Raw genomic sequence first — 20243 nt, 5'->3', positions numbered from 1 at the left:
GTGTGCAGGCGTTTCTAGCTGTAATATAAGTTTTCTACAAAGTACATCTTTATAACAGACTCTGTCATTTTCAGTAACATATAATCTAAGCAATGTTATCTTCCAGCCTCCAGTAACAAAAAACCTAGTGACTAATTGCAAACCTGTGACTGACAAAATTCGTAAGGCATACAAGGACAAAAACAAATACAGGTATGTTGTTACAGTCCTGTGAAAAGCTATGCTAGGTTTTGTAAAGCAATAAAAAGTAATATATACATGTATATGACCAAAGATTGAATGTGTATGTTAACAAATCTTAGCTTAGCTTATTTTAACAGTAGAACTGAAGAAACATACTGATATCTACTTATGTATGTTTCAGTGTGCAGAATGATGTGGGTTTTTTTATAGTTTCTTATTTAGTAGGCTAAATATTTCCATGCTACTCCCGTCATCTTGGGTCAGATCCTAATTTGTGTTGTACAACAGAAAGCCAGAGTGTCTTTGGATGGCTGTATAAGTTGACTATATGTAGGGAGCGAGGGCATTTAAAGTATCGTAGAAAGGAAGAAACAGCCTGTCCTGTACCTGGAAGTTGTAAATCTGCTTTGTCCTTTCTTCTACTGAAGAATAAAAAAAAAAAAAAAAGAAAAAAGAAAAAAAGAAAAAGCATTTTAGCCCTAACTACCTTGTAGTCTTGCTGCAAGGAGGAGTGATAGGGAGGGAGGGAGGGAGAGGGACAGGAAAAGGGTTTCCACCCCCTTTGGAAAGGGCAGGACTAAACCATGATCATGACTGTGGGTTTGAACAATTCTCTTTGTGTAGATCTACCTGACATCAGATTCTATCAGATCTTTCTTTTCTGGAAGCTGCATGTCAGTGAGTTGCATGTCATCGAGGCTGTTTGGTGGCGTGGAGCTGACAGCCTTGTCTCCTGCTCATTGTCTCTTCAGTGGTGGGGAGTCTCTGAAGCATGCAGGTGGCCCAGGGTGGCTACAGAGTGCAATAAAGCTGTAAAATGAAAGAGGGTTACAGATGCTGCTTAGGGCAGCTTTTGGACATCATTGTACATTAATTCATAGTCCTTCAAGTTGTGTTGTAAGCTTTATAAATAATTCTCTTCCCAGGAGAGTTTATGCTAAAGCCGAAAAGCTAACACAACAAATGAGGTTGGAAAATGTTGGGATGGAGGCAAGGATTTGCTGTGCTTAATGATATAAATACATTAGTATAAATCAGTTTAAGATATAAACTGCTCTTCTGTCGAATATTGAATAATGGTATCGTAAATTTTGTGAGCTTAATAAATGGAGTATGTTCTCAGGTGAGACTTCAAGAAGCGGGCAGGGTCTTTTCTTATATCAAGAGGTAAAAAATATAGTGCGATACCTCTACTACGACTGTTGAAAGAGCAGTTGGCCCCCTTTTAAACTCAAGATATCCTTCAGAAATGATATGTTTCTGCATTTCATATACTTATGTCTAAGTTATTGATTAAGTGGGTGGGGAAGGTTTTATTTAAGGCTGTAGTTTTGTATATTCTTCTGTGATTTTATTCTAAGATTTTTCTGGGATTGGTGATTGGATAATAAGAACATATTTTCATGTCTGAGCTGTCATTATAAACTACAACTGTAAATTTTGTTGGGTTTTTTGTGTTTTAAAAAGAGCATAGTAAGTGTTATGTCTGCTTTCAGATTGCTACTCTTACGCCAAAACTTGTGGTTTACATAACTTGTATTAGAATTCAGTTCTTAGGTTTATATGTGGCTACTAATAAATCTACAGAAAAGTGGTTCTGTACAAGAATATTAGCTGGAAAATGTAATACCGATAGAAATCAAACTAGAAGTTCTAGTGAAGATTGGGCAGTCAGATTAGATATAAATTATTAAATTAAATATTAAATTAATGTTTGTTCAACCTGACTTTAGGTTGTTCTATTAATGCGTAATTCTTTTTTTTAACAATAAGATTTGAAATCATGGGAGAAGAGGAAATTGCCTTCAAAATGATTCGGACAAATGTTTCTCATGTAGTTGGTCAGCTGGATGATATACGAAAAAATCCCAGGTATCCTGTTTCTTGGTCTGTATGAAGTTGTGAGGTGGTTTTAATTTTCTACTTCAATTGTTTAAACTGTGCATTGAAAAAAAAAGAAAAGAAATTATTGCAACGTATTTCTACACTGTGTGTTACAGGGCAAGACCAATTTTAACCAAAAGTACTTCTAATTTTTTCCATTTAACTGAAGATAAGTGACCGCTCTCTCTGTTATGCTAAGGGCTATCTTGTTAGTTTCTGTTAAATTTTTTTAATATATCTCAAACCTTTGAAAAATGGAAGATAAACTTCAGCCATTTTTGACGCTTTCATTCTTGCTGTTCTAGAAGACATACAGTTTATATTGCAGGTAATTTTATTTTAAAGGAAGAGCATTTTGATCTGCTTTATGTAGCAATTTTAAAATAAAACTTAGATGTGGATTATTTTGTTACAAAATCAGTTTTGCGTATCTATTATGCTTTCATGTTCTGTTACAACATGCAAGAAGTTTTGTTTTGTTTTTTTTTAATATTTGGTGAGAAGCCATCCAAAGCTGGAAGGTATTCCTCTGTTTCTCCACTCTGCAATGGTGTAAGACTTAGATACCGAGATATGAGAACAGGCTCTCTAGTGTTGAAGTGGGCTTTTGAAATGACTGTGAGATAAATGGGGAAAATAAATGTCCTGGAATAGATTTCACAGCAGTCACCTTGCAAAGCAAAGAATATTGTATTTGAGACTCAAGTCTGAACGTGCTTCATAGAAGCATCTAATGTAGGCCGGAGCCCATTGCATAAGACTGGGGTTCAACAAGACATGGTGAGATAATTTAATAGCCAGCTGCCTTAAAGTGAGACAGTGCATCCACCCATCTCTTTCCTTCCTTTCTCTTGGTTGCTTGTTTTTATCTTGCATCTTACTTCTGTCTTCAGAAAACTAGGGAGTTCTCTGCAAGTTTAATGAGTTTGGCCTCAAGGAGGGGTCTGACAAGTGTCAAAATACAGAGCAAGGAGGAAAGTACGACCAGGTACCTTGGGCCAGGGAAAGTGAAACCTCTTGTTGCAGGCCACAGCAAGCTATTGGGGATCTCAGCTGCCTGTAAAGCTACACCACTATTTGCATTTGAGGATAAAGAGCAAGTTTTCACTTGCCTCTTACACTGTACTACTTGCTAGATCATTCAATTACAACGGGGAATGCTAGTTTTGAGACATTTTGCAGCTGACAAGAGTGCCTTCTGGCCACATAACTCCTGTATTCCGGTTTTCACAACAACCCCATTCAACAGAAAAGTGAGCAGTGCCTTTGCTTATCCTGACACTTCCTCTTCCTCCTCCCTTTCTTTGTATCTGCTGGTTAGGACTTTTTTCTTGAAATGTAGGTGTGATTTCAAGCCTTCTTTTAGGCTCAAGAAGGGCATGTAACATGAGTTTCTGACCTTGGACGTTAAAGTTTTGTGCTTGCAATCACTGGCTTCTTACTTTGAAGGGTGGTTGCTGATGTCAGACTTGATCCTGACGCTCTGTTGGTTGTGCTATGAGTATGCATACTGGATTGAGGCCTTCTAGCAACTTAAAATGGAGTTGTCTGTGGAGTGACTGCATCCTTAGATGAGGATGTGTTTGAGTAAGGGTGTCTAGTCTGTCTCAGGAACCCCAGCTGGCAAGATGAGGCAGGCGAGCTGATCTGTCAGGAATCTTCCCTAATTTTCATAGGATGTACTGGCATGCTATTATGAACTCAGCCTGAGACTCTGTATATGCATACCCCTTTTTTTTTTTTTCCTCTGAAGGAACAATAGTGTATTGTAGTCCCAGATTGTTGGCTGGTTTGCAAAGTGAGGTTGAGTTAATTGCTTGGGCTGTGTTCCTGCAAAGTATAGTGCAGTACTGTAGTCATATCTTATTAGCAAAGGAGAGCTGGCAGGCCTATGTAGGAATGGCATTTCCTTCTCTTCGCTATGTTTTGCCTCCACATAAAACAACATAATAATTATACACAGTCTCTGAAAACAGGTATTCAGTGTCTCCCTTGGGACGAACTAAAAGTATTTTCAACTACTGGTCTGCCTAAAATGTTTGCTTTGCATCCTTAAGAAAAAGTGAGCCTTAATCATCTAGGTATTAATTCTGGAATATCCAAAGGAATTTCAGATTCTGTTTCTTTTGGATGGATTAAAACAGTTTTTCCATTTGAAACAGGTTGATCCTTGTCACTTGCTTTGGTTTGCTCTGTGTAGCAGCCTGTCAGTTTGTAAGCTGCATCTCTTTCAGATGAAGCTAAATAGGGATATATACTCCAGGAGTGCAGCTACTGCATTCCCAGGACTAATGAGCTGCCAGTCCAAGGGACAAGGTCAGGGATAGTCCAGAGTGAACTCCTAAAATGCTTATAGTGTAGACATATGATTGCCATAACCAGCTGCTTTGCATAGTATTACTTGATAGTGTAGACACAGCCTGCTCTTCTTTGAAGAGGGGAGGCATATTTTGTTCTTCTCAGATGTAGCAATTTGAATGACTGTTTGTCCCCTGCACATTACCAATTATGCCAGATTCGGTAGAGACTGAGGAAAAATGGTAATGCCCTGTGTAGGCTGATCACATGCTTTAGAGTTCTGCTTATTTCCAGCTTCATGTGAGAATTCTGAACTTTGCTCTTTGAAAGTATACACCATACTATAGAGAATACAGCTGACCAGAACTACTTATAAAGGTTAATGATTACATGGCATATGTCACCAGATATGATTTCTCCCTCTGGGGAAAATGTAAGAGTCTTGTATCTCACAATATAAATAAAGCACATAACCTTGCCCATGTGTGGGAAAGGGAATTTCTGTTGTCAAGCACCAGGTCAGGGTGGCCAAGGGCCAAGGCCATAGCAGTCTAGCACACTAGCTGCCGCTTTAATTTCAATAACTTGCAGTAGCTTAGATAGTTCTGTGTTTCTTACGTGAGAAATAACTCTAAAAGAGGCATTCTTGGGAGCATGCTTATTTGGTCGCAGTCATTTCCATGTAAATTCTATCCAGGTGGTGGTTGTTTGTATTTTGGTTGATTATACAAGTTCAGCTTTGGGTCTATGATATAGGTCATGTTCTGCCCAGTTTATATAGTGTTCTCAGTAATTCAAAGCCTGGGGACCAAGCTTTGTCTTCTCTTGTACAACTTTCTATAGTTTCTATGTTGACTTTCTCTAAAGAGTGCAGCATACACAGTAAAATATTAATAATTTAGTATGTTTACCCCCTATGGTGGAGCTCACTTTGTTATTGAAGATAATTTACTTATGATAATTTATTTAAAACCCTTACCCAAATCATAATGCTGGCCACCTAACCTGCTGTCTGTATCCAGTGGTGGGCCCTGGGATGATGCAAACTAGTGCCCATTAGATGGCAGCATTATGTAAAGAGAAGAGAAAGATGGTTTGTCATTGGGTTCCTCAGAGGTTTTGGCTCACTGTCAGCCTTGGTGCTATTAGAATTAAAATTAAATTAATTTCAAATAATGCAACAATAAGGAAACTGATTACCATTATCAAATATATCAATTTGGTTTTAAAAGGATACTGTTTCAATTTTGTTTAAAATGATTCTGCTTGTTTTCTTAGTTTGCCAATACCTTTGCTATATTATTGAAGAAAAATTCTAACATGGCTTCTTGTTTTCTAGAAAATTTGTTTGCCTAAATGACAATATTGATCACAATCACAAGGATGCTCAGACAGTGAAAGCGGTGCTTAGGGATTTTTACGAATCAATGTTTCCCATACCTTCCCAATTTGAACTGCCTAGAGAATATCGGAATCGTTTCCTTCACATGCATGAACTCCAAGAATGGTATGTTACACCTGTTGTCTTCAAGTTATTGTAATGCAGTAGCATATAATTATAGAACATATTGGTACAAGCCATTTTTTTCCACAGTATTCAATGAAAGAGTTAACAGTGAAAATAATGTAAAAGCTTTGAATGGACTAAAATTTGAGGTTTGCAGGTTTTAGGTTTTTCTGGTGCTCATAATGGCATTAACATTTCATTGATTGGCCCTAACCTACTTCAAAAAAAAGTGTTGTGGTTTTTTGTATGTGTGTGTTTTTTCGTTTGTTTTGTTTTTCAAAAAAAGAGTAACTCAGGACTTCTGGCTTTCTTTAAATGTGGAAAAAAACCAACATTTTTTTGAGTTCCTGTTGCACAGCAGCAATATAAACTTAGTTTTCTTACTAGGAATTTTTTTTTAATCTGTCAGACATCTAGATGATCATCACGAAAGATCCACGTGAAATTTTAATGTTTATTTACCCCTTGCCATTTATACGTAATAACTTCAGAAATTGGGGTAGTTAGCTTCAAAAGAACACTTTGTTTTGATTTGTTTGTAACCAAAGCAGATTTCTACCAGGGTGGGTTAAAGCATGCTGAAGTGCTGGTGGAAATCCATGTTGATCAAAATGTTTGAGGGAATTATAGAGCAGCCCAGGTTGGAAGGGCCCTTGATAGATCATCTGGTCCAACATTTTGTGAGAAAGAGAGCCTAGATGAGATTATCTATCACCTTGTCCAGTTGCGTCTTGAAAATCTCCGGTGGTGGGGACTCCACCACATCCCTGGGGTCATTGTTCCAGTGAATGATTTTTTTTCTCATTTTTTCTCCGTAAAAAAATTTTCTTATATCAAGATGAAACCTCTTCCAGTCCAACTTGTACCTGTTGCCCCTCGTCTTCTCCATGTGGCTCTTTGTGAAGAAAGAGCCTCCGTCCTCTCTCTAGCCACCCGTTAGTACTGGACACTCTTTCATGGAAACTCTTTAAAGTTTATATATTTGCATTTATAATATATGAAGCTGTTTTTCTGTTTCCTTCTTTCTCAGGAGGGTGTATAGAGACAAGCTCAAATTCTGGACCCATTGTGTTCTAGTAACACTTATTGTATTTACAGTCATCTCATTTTTTGCTGAACAGGTAAAATTAAAATCTTCTTATCAAATCTATAACACTTAATAGGTGGTTGTATCTTCAGGATAACATAAGATGGATGCTTGAAGAGTAGCTAGGATTTTTCCTTCATAAAGGAAGTAAAGATGTTACATGACTAACGATTAGGTTACTTCAATTTTTAAGTCATCATGTTGAGATTCCTTGGAAAGAGAATCGTGCGGGGGGAAGGAAAGTGGTATTTCCTTTTCAGGTGCCTTGTGGCTGTCAAGTCCATCATCAGTGTGCTAAATTGGGATGCTCAAAATCAGTAATTTTTAAAAAAATTCTTGGTCTATTAACACACATATTGGCAAAAGTGCGAAGTAAGTTAACAGGAAGAAAATTTAGGGATAGGATTTAGATAAGGCCTCTAAATACTTGAAAATTCTCTTCAGGTCTAGAGTATTGCTATTACCTAAGTAATTGCAAAGGCACCTATTGAATTAGAAAAGTTTTAAATCCAAATCCAAGGAAAAAAACCCCTCAATTTCTGCAAGCATAAGATGGCTTTCTTGAACATGATTAATCCTGCTAACCTTAGAGGGAGTCAATGGAACAAATCATATGGGTAATTCTTTGCAGGTTGGGGCCTTAAGTAACCCTTTCCGTGGTCTGATGAAGAGTGTGTAATTCTTGAAAGGTTGGCTTTTGATTATTATTTTTTCCCACCTGTAACTTTTGCATGAGTCTTTCCCTTGATTTTCAGCCTTTTGTATACATTAAAAAACTTGCCCTCCATTAGTAACTTGGTTTTGGAAGTGGTACTCAACTCAATACTACAGCTAGGTATATAAATACTGTTATAAGATGCCAGCTTTGTGTTGATCTTTTAGAAATTGACTGTAGCTTGGTGATATATTAATTTTAATACACAAATTAACTTTAAAATAATCAGAATATAGGCATACTGTATTTTTCACTTTCTGCTTGTATTCTGGTTATTGAGAAGTCCAGTGGAAATGTGCACACCTAACAGATGACTTTGAGTAAATAATTTTCTTTCTGTGCAGAGAAAAAGAAAAAAAGGACAGTATTGGCTTAATTACCATGGATGGTACAGATTTTGTAGTTCCTAGGATGAAAGCCTGACCAGCTGTGCACCTCTAGCCCAACAGAGAACTAAATACTTTATTTTTCTCTCCTCAGCTAATTGCACTTAAACGGAAAATTTTTCCAAGGAGAAGGATCCAAAAGGAAGTTGGTCATGAACGAATCAAAGTGTAGAAGAACTTTATTTTGGAGATCAGTCTACCTCAAGATGTGATAAGCATTTAATATCTCTCTCTCATAAGTGTCCTATATGGTTTGACATTTAAATATGCTGATATGAAGAAAAAAAAATCATGCATCTACACTTAGAATCTCAGCAGTACTCTTCATGATATACAAGCTGCTGGAGCTGTGACAATGCAAAACAAGAGAAATATAATTGTGGAAAACCTGTACGTAGGCAGTTTTCAACAGATCTTACTTTACAACTCTTAGTTCATGGCCATGTTATCCTTTTTTATAAAAAGGGTTACCTAAAGAAATGTAGCTGCATTTATTGCAGTGGATGTTGCCAACTAGATAAAATGTTGGAATGCAAAGTTGTTTGAGATCAGCTTAACGGGTCCTTGATCTTGCATTCCAAAACATTTTGCAAATTGCTGTCATTGCTGCTTTTTTTAGCCCTATGGGAAAATTGAGAATTATGTAACTTGTCATTTAGATTTAGTATACATTTATTGATGTTGACATTCTTTAAATCACAGTAGCAATTCATCCCCCTATTTGTAATATTTAATTGGGATTGGGAAGAAATGTATGCTACTAAAAAACTACACGGTAAAAGAACAACTAATTGTTATTTGGAAAATACTTTATATCAGGTGTATTATATTCCAAAGAATACAACGGTGTTGTTTCTTGATTACAAAGAGAGGGTTGTAATCAAATGAAAATGATCAAGGTATATCATTTTACAAGCGTTGTAAATATAAAAGCAAAAGTGCCTCTCTATATGAATGGATAACAAACTGTTTTAATATGGCAATATATGGGAGCAGTGTTTCACTTCAGAAAAAATATTTCTACTGACATAAAAAGCTTTGGGGTTTTTAAATTTAACAGGCTTTGGCCCTGTATTTTGCTGAGACATCAGAATAGTATGGTTTTATGTGGGAGAAGATGCTCAGATTTTCAAGCAGACATTTTTGGTGATCTTCAGTTAATTATATTAGCAGTATTCAAAAAGCATTAATTTTTGCAATCAGATGGTGTACAAAATGTATGTGCATATGTATTGTAAGATATTTGGTTTGCTTTGAAATTAACTAAAATGTGATTGAAGTTTTGTCTCTTGTTTCTGTTTTAAAGTAAACCAAAACTCACCCATTTTGATAAATTAGCCATTAATGCTTATGAATGCTTACATTTAAAGTTCTTATTTTTCCCTTAAACTTCCAACAGTAGTAATTTCGTATCAATCTGTAGCATGAATGGATTCTCAAAACACAATCAAGCTTTTGAGCATTTAAAAAATGCAAGCACTTTTAATTATTAAGGTTATATTTCATGCTAGCAATATATATTATGCTGAAATGTAGAATATAAATAAGTAGTTTAAATCTACATTACTTCACACTAGCAGAAAATCAGACATTTCAAGAAATATAAGCAAGCTTTCATAGCTTCTTACACTTCAAACTATGATTAGGTAGATTGAAATTTGACTAGGATATGTGGCTTTTAAAATTATATTTGGCCTTCTAATCAAAATACTTGGAAAAACTTGGTTGACATTTTAAGGCAGTTTTTCTGCTGAGCTTACATATAAATAAACAGCTTGCTTAGGTAGCTCAGATGTCACTGCACTTCCTTGGTGTTAAAGCAAAGTTTTGGAAGTCGATTCACGCCATTTTGTTTCACTAGAGGAATAAGAGCTCAAAAGATGTAGCATAAACTGAGTAGTATCCACTGAAAATCACTTAAAAAAAAAAAAAGGAAGCAAGGTAATATATGAACGGTATGGTGGTGGCAACTAAGCACTCACCAGTCACTCCTGCCAGCGGGATGAGAGAGGGAATTGGAAAAGTAAAAGCTTGTGGGTCAAGAAAAGACAGTTTAAAAGTGATGGAAGAGGAAGAAACACAGAAACACAACCAAGTGATGCAAAGGGAGATACTGTGATACTCTGCCTCCCAAGAGCAGACCCTCGTAAGTAAAAATACCTCGTTTACTGAGGACAGAAAATCCTGTAAGAACAGCAGAAAAATCTGAAACGCAAAGCATGCCATTTGTAAAATTAATTTGACTGGAGGAATAGTGCCTGTTTGCATTGACTTAAGGAAAAATCCTCCCTCGGCATCATACCCCAGCCCAGGGCTGTCAAACTCATTTTCAGCAGGGGCCACATCAGCCTCGCAGTAATTTAAGGACGGTATAAATGTAGGAGTAGCTACATTTATACAGTGCTAAAATTGCATTTGGCCCTTTGAAGGCAACCGTGTGCCTGATGTGGCCCCTGCTGAAAATGAGTTGGACAGCCCTGCCCTAGCCTAGATACACCATAACATATTTTGCCGCCTTTTGTTGTTTGAATAAGAAATTAAAGCCATTTCTCTTAAAAAAAATATAAATAAATAAATAAATAAATAAATAAATAAATAAATAAATAAATAAATATATATATCTGCGCATGCGCTCCCGCCCCTTTGTGCTGTCCGACCGGTTTCCCGCCTTTTCCTGGGGCTGGGAGTCGCTGAGGCGGCTCCGCGTCACCTCATCCCCGCCCGCCTCTCGCCGCGGGGCGCCGGAGGGAGCCTGAGCGAGCCTGAGCTCTGGTGCCGGCGGGGGTGAAGGGTTTTGGGTGAAGCGGTGACCCTTCCCGTCTGCGGGACGGTGTGAGGAGCGCTCTCCCCCCGCCGCCGGTGCGTCCTGGCCGTGTGAGGTGGCGGCTGCCGCGGTGGGCGCTGCTGTGCGGGGGCGAGGTGGTGGGAGGGGAGAAGAGCCCATCGCAGGGCAGAGGGCGGAAAGGTGGTCGGGCGGGAAGTAAGGAACTGGGTTGGGACACCGCAGTGCCCCCTCAGCCTTTGGCACCCCAGTGGCTTCTCCCCAAAACCTGTTGTTGCGGTGGGGAGGTGCGGGCTCAAGCCTCTCTCGATGCTCTGAGGGAGAAGAAGGTGGGCCCCCACACTGAAAAGCCCCACATAGGAGATTCGCAGAAATATTGGTTTATTTCACATCTTCTTGGGCAGGGTGAAAAGAAGGAGGTGAATTTCCCAGAAAAATCCTTATTAAATACACATCTGTGGACTGAAGATACTCAAACTGACTGAGGCAGGTAGCTCCACAGGAGGGATGGAGGCTGGGTGGTGGTGCGAGGTGGCAAGATGGTTTCGTGGTGTCAAGAGCAGGGGTGTCAAACTCATTTTCACCCGGGGCAACATCAGCTTCACGGTTGCCATCAAAGGGCCGCATGTCATTTTAGGACTGTATAAATGTAGGAGTAGTGGCTCCTGGTGAAAATCAGTTTGACACCCCTGGTTTAGAGGAACCGGGGAGTTCTGCTTTGTACACTGATTTTCAGTGCAAAGGAAGGCACCTCTATGTGAGATAAAATACGTGCAAATATCTGTTCATGCTTCCAGTTTAAAGTTGAAGTGCTTTGTCTGGCAGCAGAGAGATGCATGGCCACATGCCATACCAGCACTGTCCTCCTGAAATCAGGTTTTCAACAACTACAGTAGCTGAAAAGCAGAATGAGTCTTGAAAACTTCCTCTCATCTGAGAACAATTTTAATGCAAGAGATTTTGATTTTCCAATTAAAAATTTAAAGGTGTTGTATTCGGTTGGTTGTGGGGTTTTTTTGTTTGTTGTTTGTTTAAAGTAACTTGTAAGGTCTAAAAATATACTATATATACTACATATATACTAAAACATACTATGTAGAGAAGCATAAACCACAGGAAGAACTGGGTATTAAAAAGCAGTTACTTAGTAGATTAGTGTGATCACATTGTATGTATCCATATAATACGTGGTTAATTAACATATTTTCATACCTACGGACAACTAATTCAAAAAAAACAGAAATGGGAAACTCAGGCGTATGAGACAGCTGTTAATGTTGGGGGAACTTCTTAGTCCTGGAAATTCAGAAGATCTTTACTGGAGGTCTCGGTTTCAGTGTGGGAACTTAATTTTCAAATCTATTTTTGCCTTGGCTTTGGAAAATTATTGATATTAGTAACTGTGTTGAATTGTGTCTAGAATGAGAAGTTTATCCATTGCTGAGTCACATCTTGCTCGGTTTGAAAAAAAAGGGTACTTAGAGCTGGTTTTTTTTCTGTATTCTTTCCATCTTCCAAGTAATCCTGTTATTTTTCAAGCGGTTTTTAAAAGTTATGTTGTGTGATGCTTTACTTGAAATGCTTCATACCTCTTGCTAACAGACAAAGAGAAGCAGCATTTCAGGAAGGATTTAGTAGCTTGCTATTTCCTGTTTTATTTGTATATTGTTTCTATTGTTGATAAAGCACATAGGAAAAAATGATTTTATTTTGTCACTCATGTATTTAATGATTACAACTGTGCTCTTTCTAAATAGATATTTTACTCCTTAAATATTTATAAAAATACACAGAATATATAAAAGCTAGTATTGCTAAAGTAAATGAATATTGTTTTTTTAAGAGAGCAGTATATTTGTAAAAAATACAGAAACTGCATCAGTTACATTACAGAATGCAGAGGCATAACAGCTAAAAATAAAGCTAATTCAGAAAGTGAAAGTTTACCAGGATTTTTTAAAATGGCATATGTGTGTGTATATTTGTGTGTCTAGTACGAGATGACTTGTAGAATTAGATTGTTCTTTATGGTTCATCTTTACCATATTTTGTAAAATAGAATACTGGCATAGCTTTTTGGGAATGGATATGACAAAATACGTAATAAACATTATGGAATCTGAGCAGGCAGGCACGTTAAGAAAGTGCATAATTTACTCCTTGTTTTTCAGCAGAATCAAGTGTGTTCCTACTAGCCCTCATAATTTTTTTACTCCATTCTTAAAAATCCCACAGATGAGTGATCCTGTGGATTACCTCAAAACTGAAACAGTGTGCTTGAATATCCTTACAGGGGGAAACTGTTACAAGGGTGTCCGTAACAGGTCAATATAAGCATGAAAACATATTTACCTTCAAGTATTGTGGGGAAAGTTATGTAACAAATACACTATTTCAGTAGGAAGAAAATCTCATTATGGCACCATCAGGAAGGAAGCATGGAGGAAAAGCTGGTAAACCAGCACAGGAAGATCAAGCCATTCCTGCCTATGACTTTCAGGAGGAAAGAAAAGAGCTGAGTGGATCAGAGGAAGATATTAGAGAAGGTGCTTATGTGGGGTTTTTTAAATATTTTTTTTTAAACATAAAGTTTGTAATATTTCTGACTACTAATAGAAATGGAGAGACTTTGGCCTCAGCAAGTGTCTGAGCAAGTATGGTTCATAATGTTTGTGATGGCTTAACCTATTGTATAATTTGGATTGGTAAGAAAAGACAACACAGTAGAGTAGCTCTGTATTGTACACTATCATGTCTTAAAATTAGAGGTGGAATCTTAAAAGAGTAGGATTTTTTACATGATTTTTTTACCTTATTTAATGCCATATCCTTCTATCACCTGGCTGCATTTAACATTGTGAGATCAGGATAGAGCAGAAGAACTCTCTGTTTGCTTGTATGGAGTGCTGAGTCAGGTAGGGTAGTTGCTGGTAGGGTTAAGAGTACTTCAGAAGAATCTGAACAGAAAAAACATGAGGAAGAAGCTGAGGAAAAAAGAAAATAAGTCAACCAAGGGATTCTTGTTTAGTTTTGAGGGAATGTAATGAAAAAGTTGGCTTTACCTAAAAATGCAGTTCTCATTCATCACGTGATGGGTTTTTGTAAAGTTCGACGTAAATCCATTTTTTGGATTTTTGTATTTCAGCAGTTATCTCTGGCTTTGTTTCTTTAAATTTCTCCCCTTCTTCAATTGTTCAGACTAAATTCAAGCCCCCCCCTTCCCCACCCCTCCTTTGTTAATAGAAAGGATTTTTTTTAAAGAATATAAATAAATATTTGTGATTTTATTTTTTCAAACATCACAGTACACAATTTCAGTACTTATTTTACAGTAAAATTAAATTCTTACAGATTGGGCTTTCTCAATATTTAGGTTATTTTTACCTTTCTGATGGTTTTGAGTTGGGAGTAATTGTACAGTAGTGGACACATCTAGGACTGGTCGAGACTAGTCTAGAGGAACACCAGGCAGTGCCAGCTCAAATCCAGCATTGCAGAGTAATTCATCATCTGTCAACTCCAGATTCAAAGTTTCAGGAGCTGCATGCGTTACAGATGGGAACTGAGACCCATGAGACATGTTCAGAAAAGTGGCATTTCAGAAAAGTAATTACACTTTTAATAACTCAAATGACCTCCACAAAATATATTTTTTGTAAATCTTTTTGAAACTTGTATTAAGGCGAAATACCAGTACTAGACAAGCATGGAAAGAAAAGACCTTTGGTGACAACTCATGTGGTTCCAGATGATGTGGGGTAAGGTTATGATTTTTATGGTTTTTTTTCCAAAATAAGTGAGTCTTAAATAGATACTGAGTTCAGTTATTCACCATGCTTGTTTTGCTTGGGTTGTTTTTATGTGTTTTGTTTGTTTGGGTTTTTAGCATTTGATTCAAAAATCAGGTGACAGATAATACAGTAGTTGCAGTAAAATTTTTTTTCTTTCAGGAGGTGATTTAAATTTTATCCTAAATTTTTGATAATTTTATTCCTTTTTCCCTCTGATCTTAGCTATTTGAAAATATTAACAGTACTTTAAATGATCTGACTACTGCATGAAAAAATAAAATCTTTTTACAAATAAATCTTATGAAATTCAATATTTATGGGCAGTGTAAGTGTAATAAAAAAGTGTATATTGATATTGTTTTTAACAAGATTATAGCTGTTGAAGAAACTGGTTGGGTTTTGTTTGTTTGTTTGTTTTTTTACTCTTCAGAAAAGAAAATGATATCCTGTGGAGATGATATAAGACCAAGATAAATATTTTCTTTACTCACCATGTCCCATTTTGGACTTGTCAGCTATTGTACCACTGCTTTACCCACTGATGTTATCTTAAAATTGTTGTAAAAACAACTCTGATATTATTTGTCTTGGATTTTTCTTACTGTGCCAGTCATGCTAACTGTGATGGACTTGTTTTCACTTGATGTGCCAAATACCTTTTGTCTTTTCGTTTTGTATAGGAAATGATCAATTTTATTTACTGTCCTCCCTCACTCAGGAGCCTTTAAATGCCTAATACTGCTGTTTTACTGGGGAGTAAGTTAATAGATTCTAGTAATTTTTTTTAAAAACAGCAAATTAGTCTAAAAAAGAGACCTCTCAAAGGAGGACAAAAGGAGTGTCATTTTTTATCTTGTAGAAGAGTAGCAGCTCTCACTGCTTACAAGCAATAGACGTGAATAAGATTAGTTTTAAGCAGACACAACAGATCTTATTCTTAAGTCACAAAATGGGCAAATAAAATTTTTTCACACTATTTTGTAGGGGCGAAGTACAGAATATGCTGGAAAGATTTGGAGGTAAGTACGTTTACATTCTAATAAATTAAAAACAATTCATGTTTTAAGTTGCAGAATTGGCAGTGATTCCTTACCATAAAATAATTTTCAAGATTTACATAAAATGACCAGTCTTTGTAGCACTCTTCAGCATTTCTGAAAAAAGCCAGTTTTCAGAAAAAAGTTGTTATACGTCTAAGTAGCACAAAGAGAAAGAAGGGAATACCTGCATTTAAAGTGAGATGGAAGTATTAGTGTAGGTAATTACAAAGGAAAAATGGAAAGAAGCATGAGTGCTTTTGATTATCAATTCCAATTTTAAGATGAAGTATAAAAGGTAGTCATATTGTAGAGAAAAGGGACAATGTGAGTTAGCTGTTCTCACTCCATTTTTTTGTTACAATGACATAGAAGAAACTGGGGATTGCAAGACTTGAGTGAGAAATTAGGGGCATGTAAATGTTAATATAAGCAGCTAAATAGAACAAGTAGTTCTAATTCTAGACAAGGCATTTTGGAAGTAGATTCTAGTTACAATACAGAATGAACTAGGAAGGAGTATGTACTCCACACCTTCAGAAATCCAGAGAACAGGGAATCAGTTGAAAAGATAATTTCAGCAATCAGGAAGGAGAGTACCAGTTTCTAGAAGAGCAAAAGAATGAGGGTAAGGAAGGCCAGTCATCTAGTGATGACAGATCTATGCATGTCACCTACTTGGATTTAGTTCAGTCATCAACAGATCCTCAGATGACTTGACTTACAAATTTCCAGCTAAACTCCAGGTAGCTGACAGCTTAGAGAAAACACACATTTCACTTGTAAAGAATTTATAATATACATCACAGTGCAAAAGAGCATCAAAAAGCCATGGAAGGAAGGGTAACCATCTTAATGCCAGTATTACACACTCAATAGGTGGTTAATACTTTCATTGTATGTATAAGAAAATGCTGTACACAGTTATTATTTGCTTGTAAATCTAAAGGTGGAAGAGGAGTTCAAGGAATTCCTTAATCCATGAATTAAGACTTTTTGCTGAAGGTATGTATTAGAATGCTATTGTAGATCTAGCAGCCTAGACAGGAGGAGGATTTTGGTGTTAAAAAGCTAGGATTGCTTGTGATTGAAGACTCAAAAATAGGACAGGAGGAAGGAAAAGGAATGGATCAGAGAGAGGATGCTGTCTGCTCAAAAATGATAGGTTGGGCATTAGCAAGGGCAGATGCTTCAGCAAATTAGAGAGGTTTGACAGATGTTTCCTGAAATATACCGTGAGAAAGAAAATAAATTACTGTATTAACCTTAAGCTGTGACTTGTGTGTTAAACTCCAAATGTAAATTAAAGTGAACACACATGCTAACATATTAACTTGAATACTTCTTAAAAATTTAAAAAGTACTAAGTTTCTCTGAAGTATGAAAAATAGTTTGTCATTCATTCAATATGTTCTTAGTGATAGTAATCACATACTACTTTTATTTCTCAAATCTAAGTAATTCGAGTATTACTCTGAAATGTGTGTTTTTTCTAGAAAAAAAACCCCACATGTCAGCATAACTAAATTCCTTGAAGGTCTGGAAACTCTGACCTGGCACTGCAGTCATGTGGCTAAACTAATGAGGATTTGACTAAAATATCATTAGATACTAGAGAAAAGAGGGAGATGTCTGTGCTCAGTCACGTTTGTGCAAGGTAGCCCTTTGAATGGAGAATTTACAGACTGAGATGTCCAAATACAATGTTTGAAGATGCACAGTGTGAACTGATTGGATAGTGCTTCAAGCACGTACGTGTGGTTATTGTATGGATAATATGTTAGAAGTGCATGCTGGACCATAATAATCAGTAGGGGAACACATGACGGCAGCGTGTAAGGAGCCAATTTAAATGTGGCAGCACTGCAGCCACTGCACGGTTTCAGCTCACCGTGTGTGTCTGCTTGGAGCCAGTCTGACACCGCCATGCCCAGCATGAAAGGAGCTCAAACTGAGTCGTGTCATGGTAGGTTCTGTTTGGTCTGGCCCTTGAGAGAGGTGGGAATCTCAGATGCTGGAGGAGTTGGTGGGGCTGGGCAGCGAGTAGTTGTGACTCCAGCAGCCAGGTGTTGGTGAGGGTGTACGGGGGGCCTTAGGGAAGCAGCACTCACACCGCTGCCAATAGCAGCTTGAGGGACACTCTAAACGCAGCAGCCAGGAGCCCAGATGACATCAGCTCCTCTCCATTAGAACACGCCTCACTTGCTTCTCCAAAGCATAACTCATCAGCATTTTCAATAAAAGGCACAATGTATCTTGGTATGCTTAATTTCCAAATATTCATTGCTTTTTAGCTGACATTAACAAGGCTCTCTTAGCTAAGAGGAAAAGATTAGAAATGTATACAAAAGCCTCACTCAAAACCAGTAACCAGAAGATTGAACATGTTTGGAAAACACAGCAGGAGCAAAGGTAACATTTACCCTTGTTTTTCAGACCTGTGAAATGAAATTTCTTTTTGTGTCACAGCATGGATAGCCGGTCCATCTTCTTGCGGTTAAATAGCAAGTAGCGTATCTACTAGTTAAATATCTGCTCAGGTCCTCTGTTTCTGCTCCCTCCAGTTGTGTCCACTTGGTTAAATTGATGGTAATAGTTTAGCATAGTACATTCCCTTTTGACTTGAGAAGCCTAAAATTTGGAATTTTGTGAGAAAGGTACCTTGAAGAGCTGGTTTGACTTTTATCTTTATTTTTGTCTTTTAAACTAATGCTTTTATTTTTTCCACTTCAGTTGGAATTTTGTTTCTACTTGAAAAATGACAAACGTTCAGTAAATTTTTTCTAGCATTCTGGTTAAGAAAGAAAATAATTTTCACCCTGCATAACATTCCTCTTGCCTCTTAAGGTGTATTTAATTCCTACAACTGATACTACAGGTAAAGCAAACTGAAAAATGAGACATCTAAAAACTGAAAGTCAGCAATACTTCTAACTGTCTTGGTGTTTTATATGTATATATCTATATATTTGAAACTTGCATTGACAAAATTTAAGTTTACATAGAGCAACTAGAGCATAATGAACTAACAAATGCGCTAATCAATTTCATTATAAACCCCTTGTGTTAAGGCCAAGATCTGTAGTTGGGTTAGAAACACAGTAAATCTCAGAAAACCTGGCACTGTTAGGAAGAACAGTTGTATTTTTTTTACCCTGAGTTAAAAATCCACATTCACTCTGAAAGTGTGCTCGTGTACGTATGTGTTCAGTTTTTCAAAACATATTCAGTTATGGCCAGATGTCAAAATAACCTGGTTTTTTATCTATGCCAGCTCCTTTTAGTCTGCCCCATGTGTGTGTTGAACCTTAACTTGCCTTGTAATTCTTCATAGCATTTTTCATACTTACAGCTAGTGTCTGTTTATAGGCAGAAGCTCAATCACGAGTTCTCCCAGCAGTTCCTGACTTTATTTCAGCAATGGGACGTAGATGTGCAGAAAGCAGAGGAGCAGGAAGAAAAACTAGCGGTGGGTTTCCAGCATGGCATGTGTTTCACCGTATTTTCACAGTAAGGGAATATTGTTCAGACACTCAAGAAATGTAAAAACACTTTATGGAGTTTAAACAAATATATGATCGTTTGCCTCTTGATTTACAAATTTCATTCAAGTTTGGTGGCTCTCAAACTGTAAATGTTTAAGTTTTGGGATATATTTTAAAGTGAAGAGAGGTACATTTGTAAGGTTTAGTGCAAGTTTATAAATGGCAATAAGTGATGCCCTAGGCCAGCATATGGCTTGAGAAAAGCCAAGACCATTTATGGAGAAGAAAGATGTGTGCTGTTTCTGTGCATCCATAGTCTTTGGGTTCAGAGAACAAAGGAGTAAAGGGGAGTGGTTGTATTTCAGCATGCATTGCTTAAAAATAGGCTTGCATATAATATATGTATGAGAATTTGATAATTGAAAGGGGATAGGAGCTATACAATGCAATGTAATCCCATGATGTTGCTGTATTTGTACTCCCAACACATTTGCAAGTTTTGCTTTTCCCCAGGCAGCACATTTCCGTGGGATACCCTTGAGAATTGCATTGACAAGCAATTCCCGTAGGATCTCATAGGGACAATTCAGATGGGAAGGGATTTCAGGAGGTGACTCCGGGCTTAATCCAGTCTTCAGTCATTCTTTCATTAATGAGAACAAGGATAACTCTCCAGGCAGAGATCTACATTACATAACCCAGATTTCCAGTGAAGGCAGAATTTCTGCTTTTAATAAATTACAGTAGTGTTACTGTCCAAGGGCTTTTGGTTAACTAATGCGATTTTTTTTCTCTTTTGCTTCTGCTTCAGAATATGTTTCGTCAGCAACAAAAAGTTTTTCAACAGGCAAGAATAGTTCAAAGTCAGAGACTGAAAACCATTAAGCAACTCTACGAGCAATTCTTAAAGGTACAGTAAATTTTCTTCTTAGAAGGTAGCTGATGTGTATCTCATCCCTTAAGAAAGCTGTATTAATTCAACCTTTATGAAATAGAGAGATTTAAGGTTCATTTGAGGAGAATAACAGCCTTGCATGAATGTTAGTATCTTTCCCTTACTTAGTATCTTTCCCTTACTCCTTAAGAAC

At 37.1% G+C, this 20243-nt stretch overlaps 2 protein-coding genes across 4 annotated transcripts in view; both read left to right on the top strand.

Annotated features, from left to right (window-relative positions):
* GNPTAB (N-acetylglucosamine-1-phosphate transferase subunits alpha and beta) overlaps positions 1 to 12977 on the top strand; it is a 50094-nt gene extending 37117 nt beyond the window's left edge. The window contains exons 17-22 of one of the 3 annotated variants that reach the window (XM_065635419.1): positions 107 to 192; positions 1957 to 2055; positions 5705 to 5872; positions 6903 to 6993; positions 7591 to 7648; positions 8155 to 8233. In XM_065635419.1, coding sequence (XP_065491491.1) covers positions 107 to 192; positions 1957 to 2055; positions 5705 to 5872; positions 6903 to 6993; positions 7591 to 7638 — 492 coding nt within the window. In that variant the 3' untranslated portion in view covers positions 7639 to 7648; positions 8155 to 8233. Of the gene's footprint in view, positions 1 to 106; positions 193 to 1956; positions 2056 to 5704; positions 5873 to 6902; positions 6994 to 7590; positions 7649 to 8154 lie in introns of all 3 variants that reach the window. The other 2 variants (XM_065635411.1, XM_065635426.1) reach the window with 2 other exon arrangements.
* Positions 12978 to 13248: 271 nt separating this feature from the next.
* The window catches only part of SYCP3 (synaptonemal complex protein 3), a 9927-nt gene continuing 2932 nt past the window's right edge, over positions 13249 to 20243 (top strand). The window contains exons 1-6 of the mRNA XM_065656762.1: positions 13249 to 13388; positions 14525 to 14600; positions 15618 to 15652; positions 17965 to 18082; positions 19040 to 19139; positions 19967 to 20065. Coding sequence (XP_065512834.1) covers positions 13259 to 13388; positions 14525 to 14600; positions 15618 to 15652; positions 17965 to 18082; positions 19040 to 19139; positions 19967 to 20065 — 558 coding nt within the window. The 5' untranslated portion in view covers positions 13249 to 13258. The remainder of the gene's footprint in view (positions 13389 to 14524; positions 14601 to 15617; positions 15653 to 17964; positions 18083 to 19039; positions 19140 to 19966; positions 20066 to 20243) is intronic.

Source organism: Caloenas nicobarica, chromosome 1, assembly GCF_036013445.1.
Source record: "Caloenas nicobarica isolate bCalNic1 chromosome 1, bCalNic1.hap1, whole genome shotgun sequence".
Classification (NCBI taxonomy): domain Eukaryota; kingdom Metazoa; phylum Chordata; class Aves; order Columbiformes; family Columbidae; genus Caloenas; species Caloenas nicobarica.
This window is presented reverse-complemented; position numbering and strand designations above follow the sequence as displayed.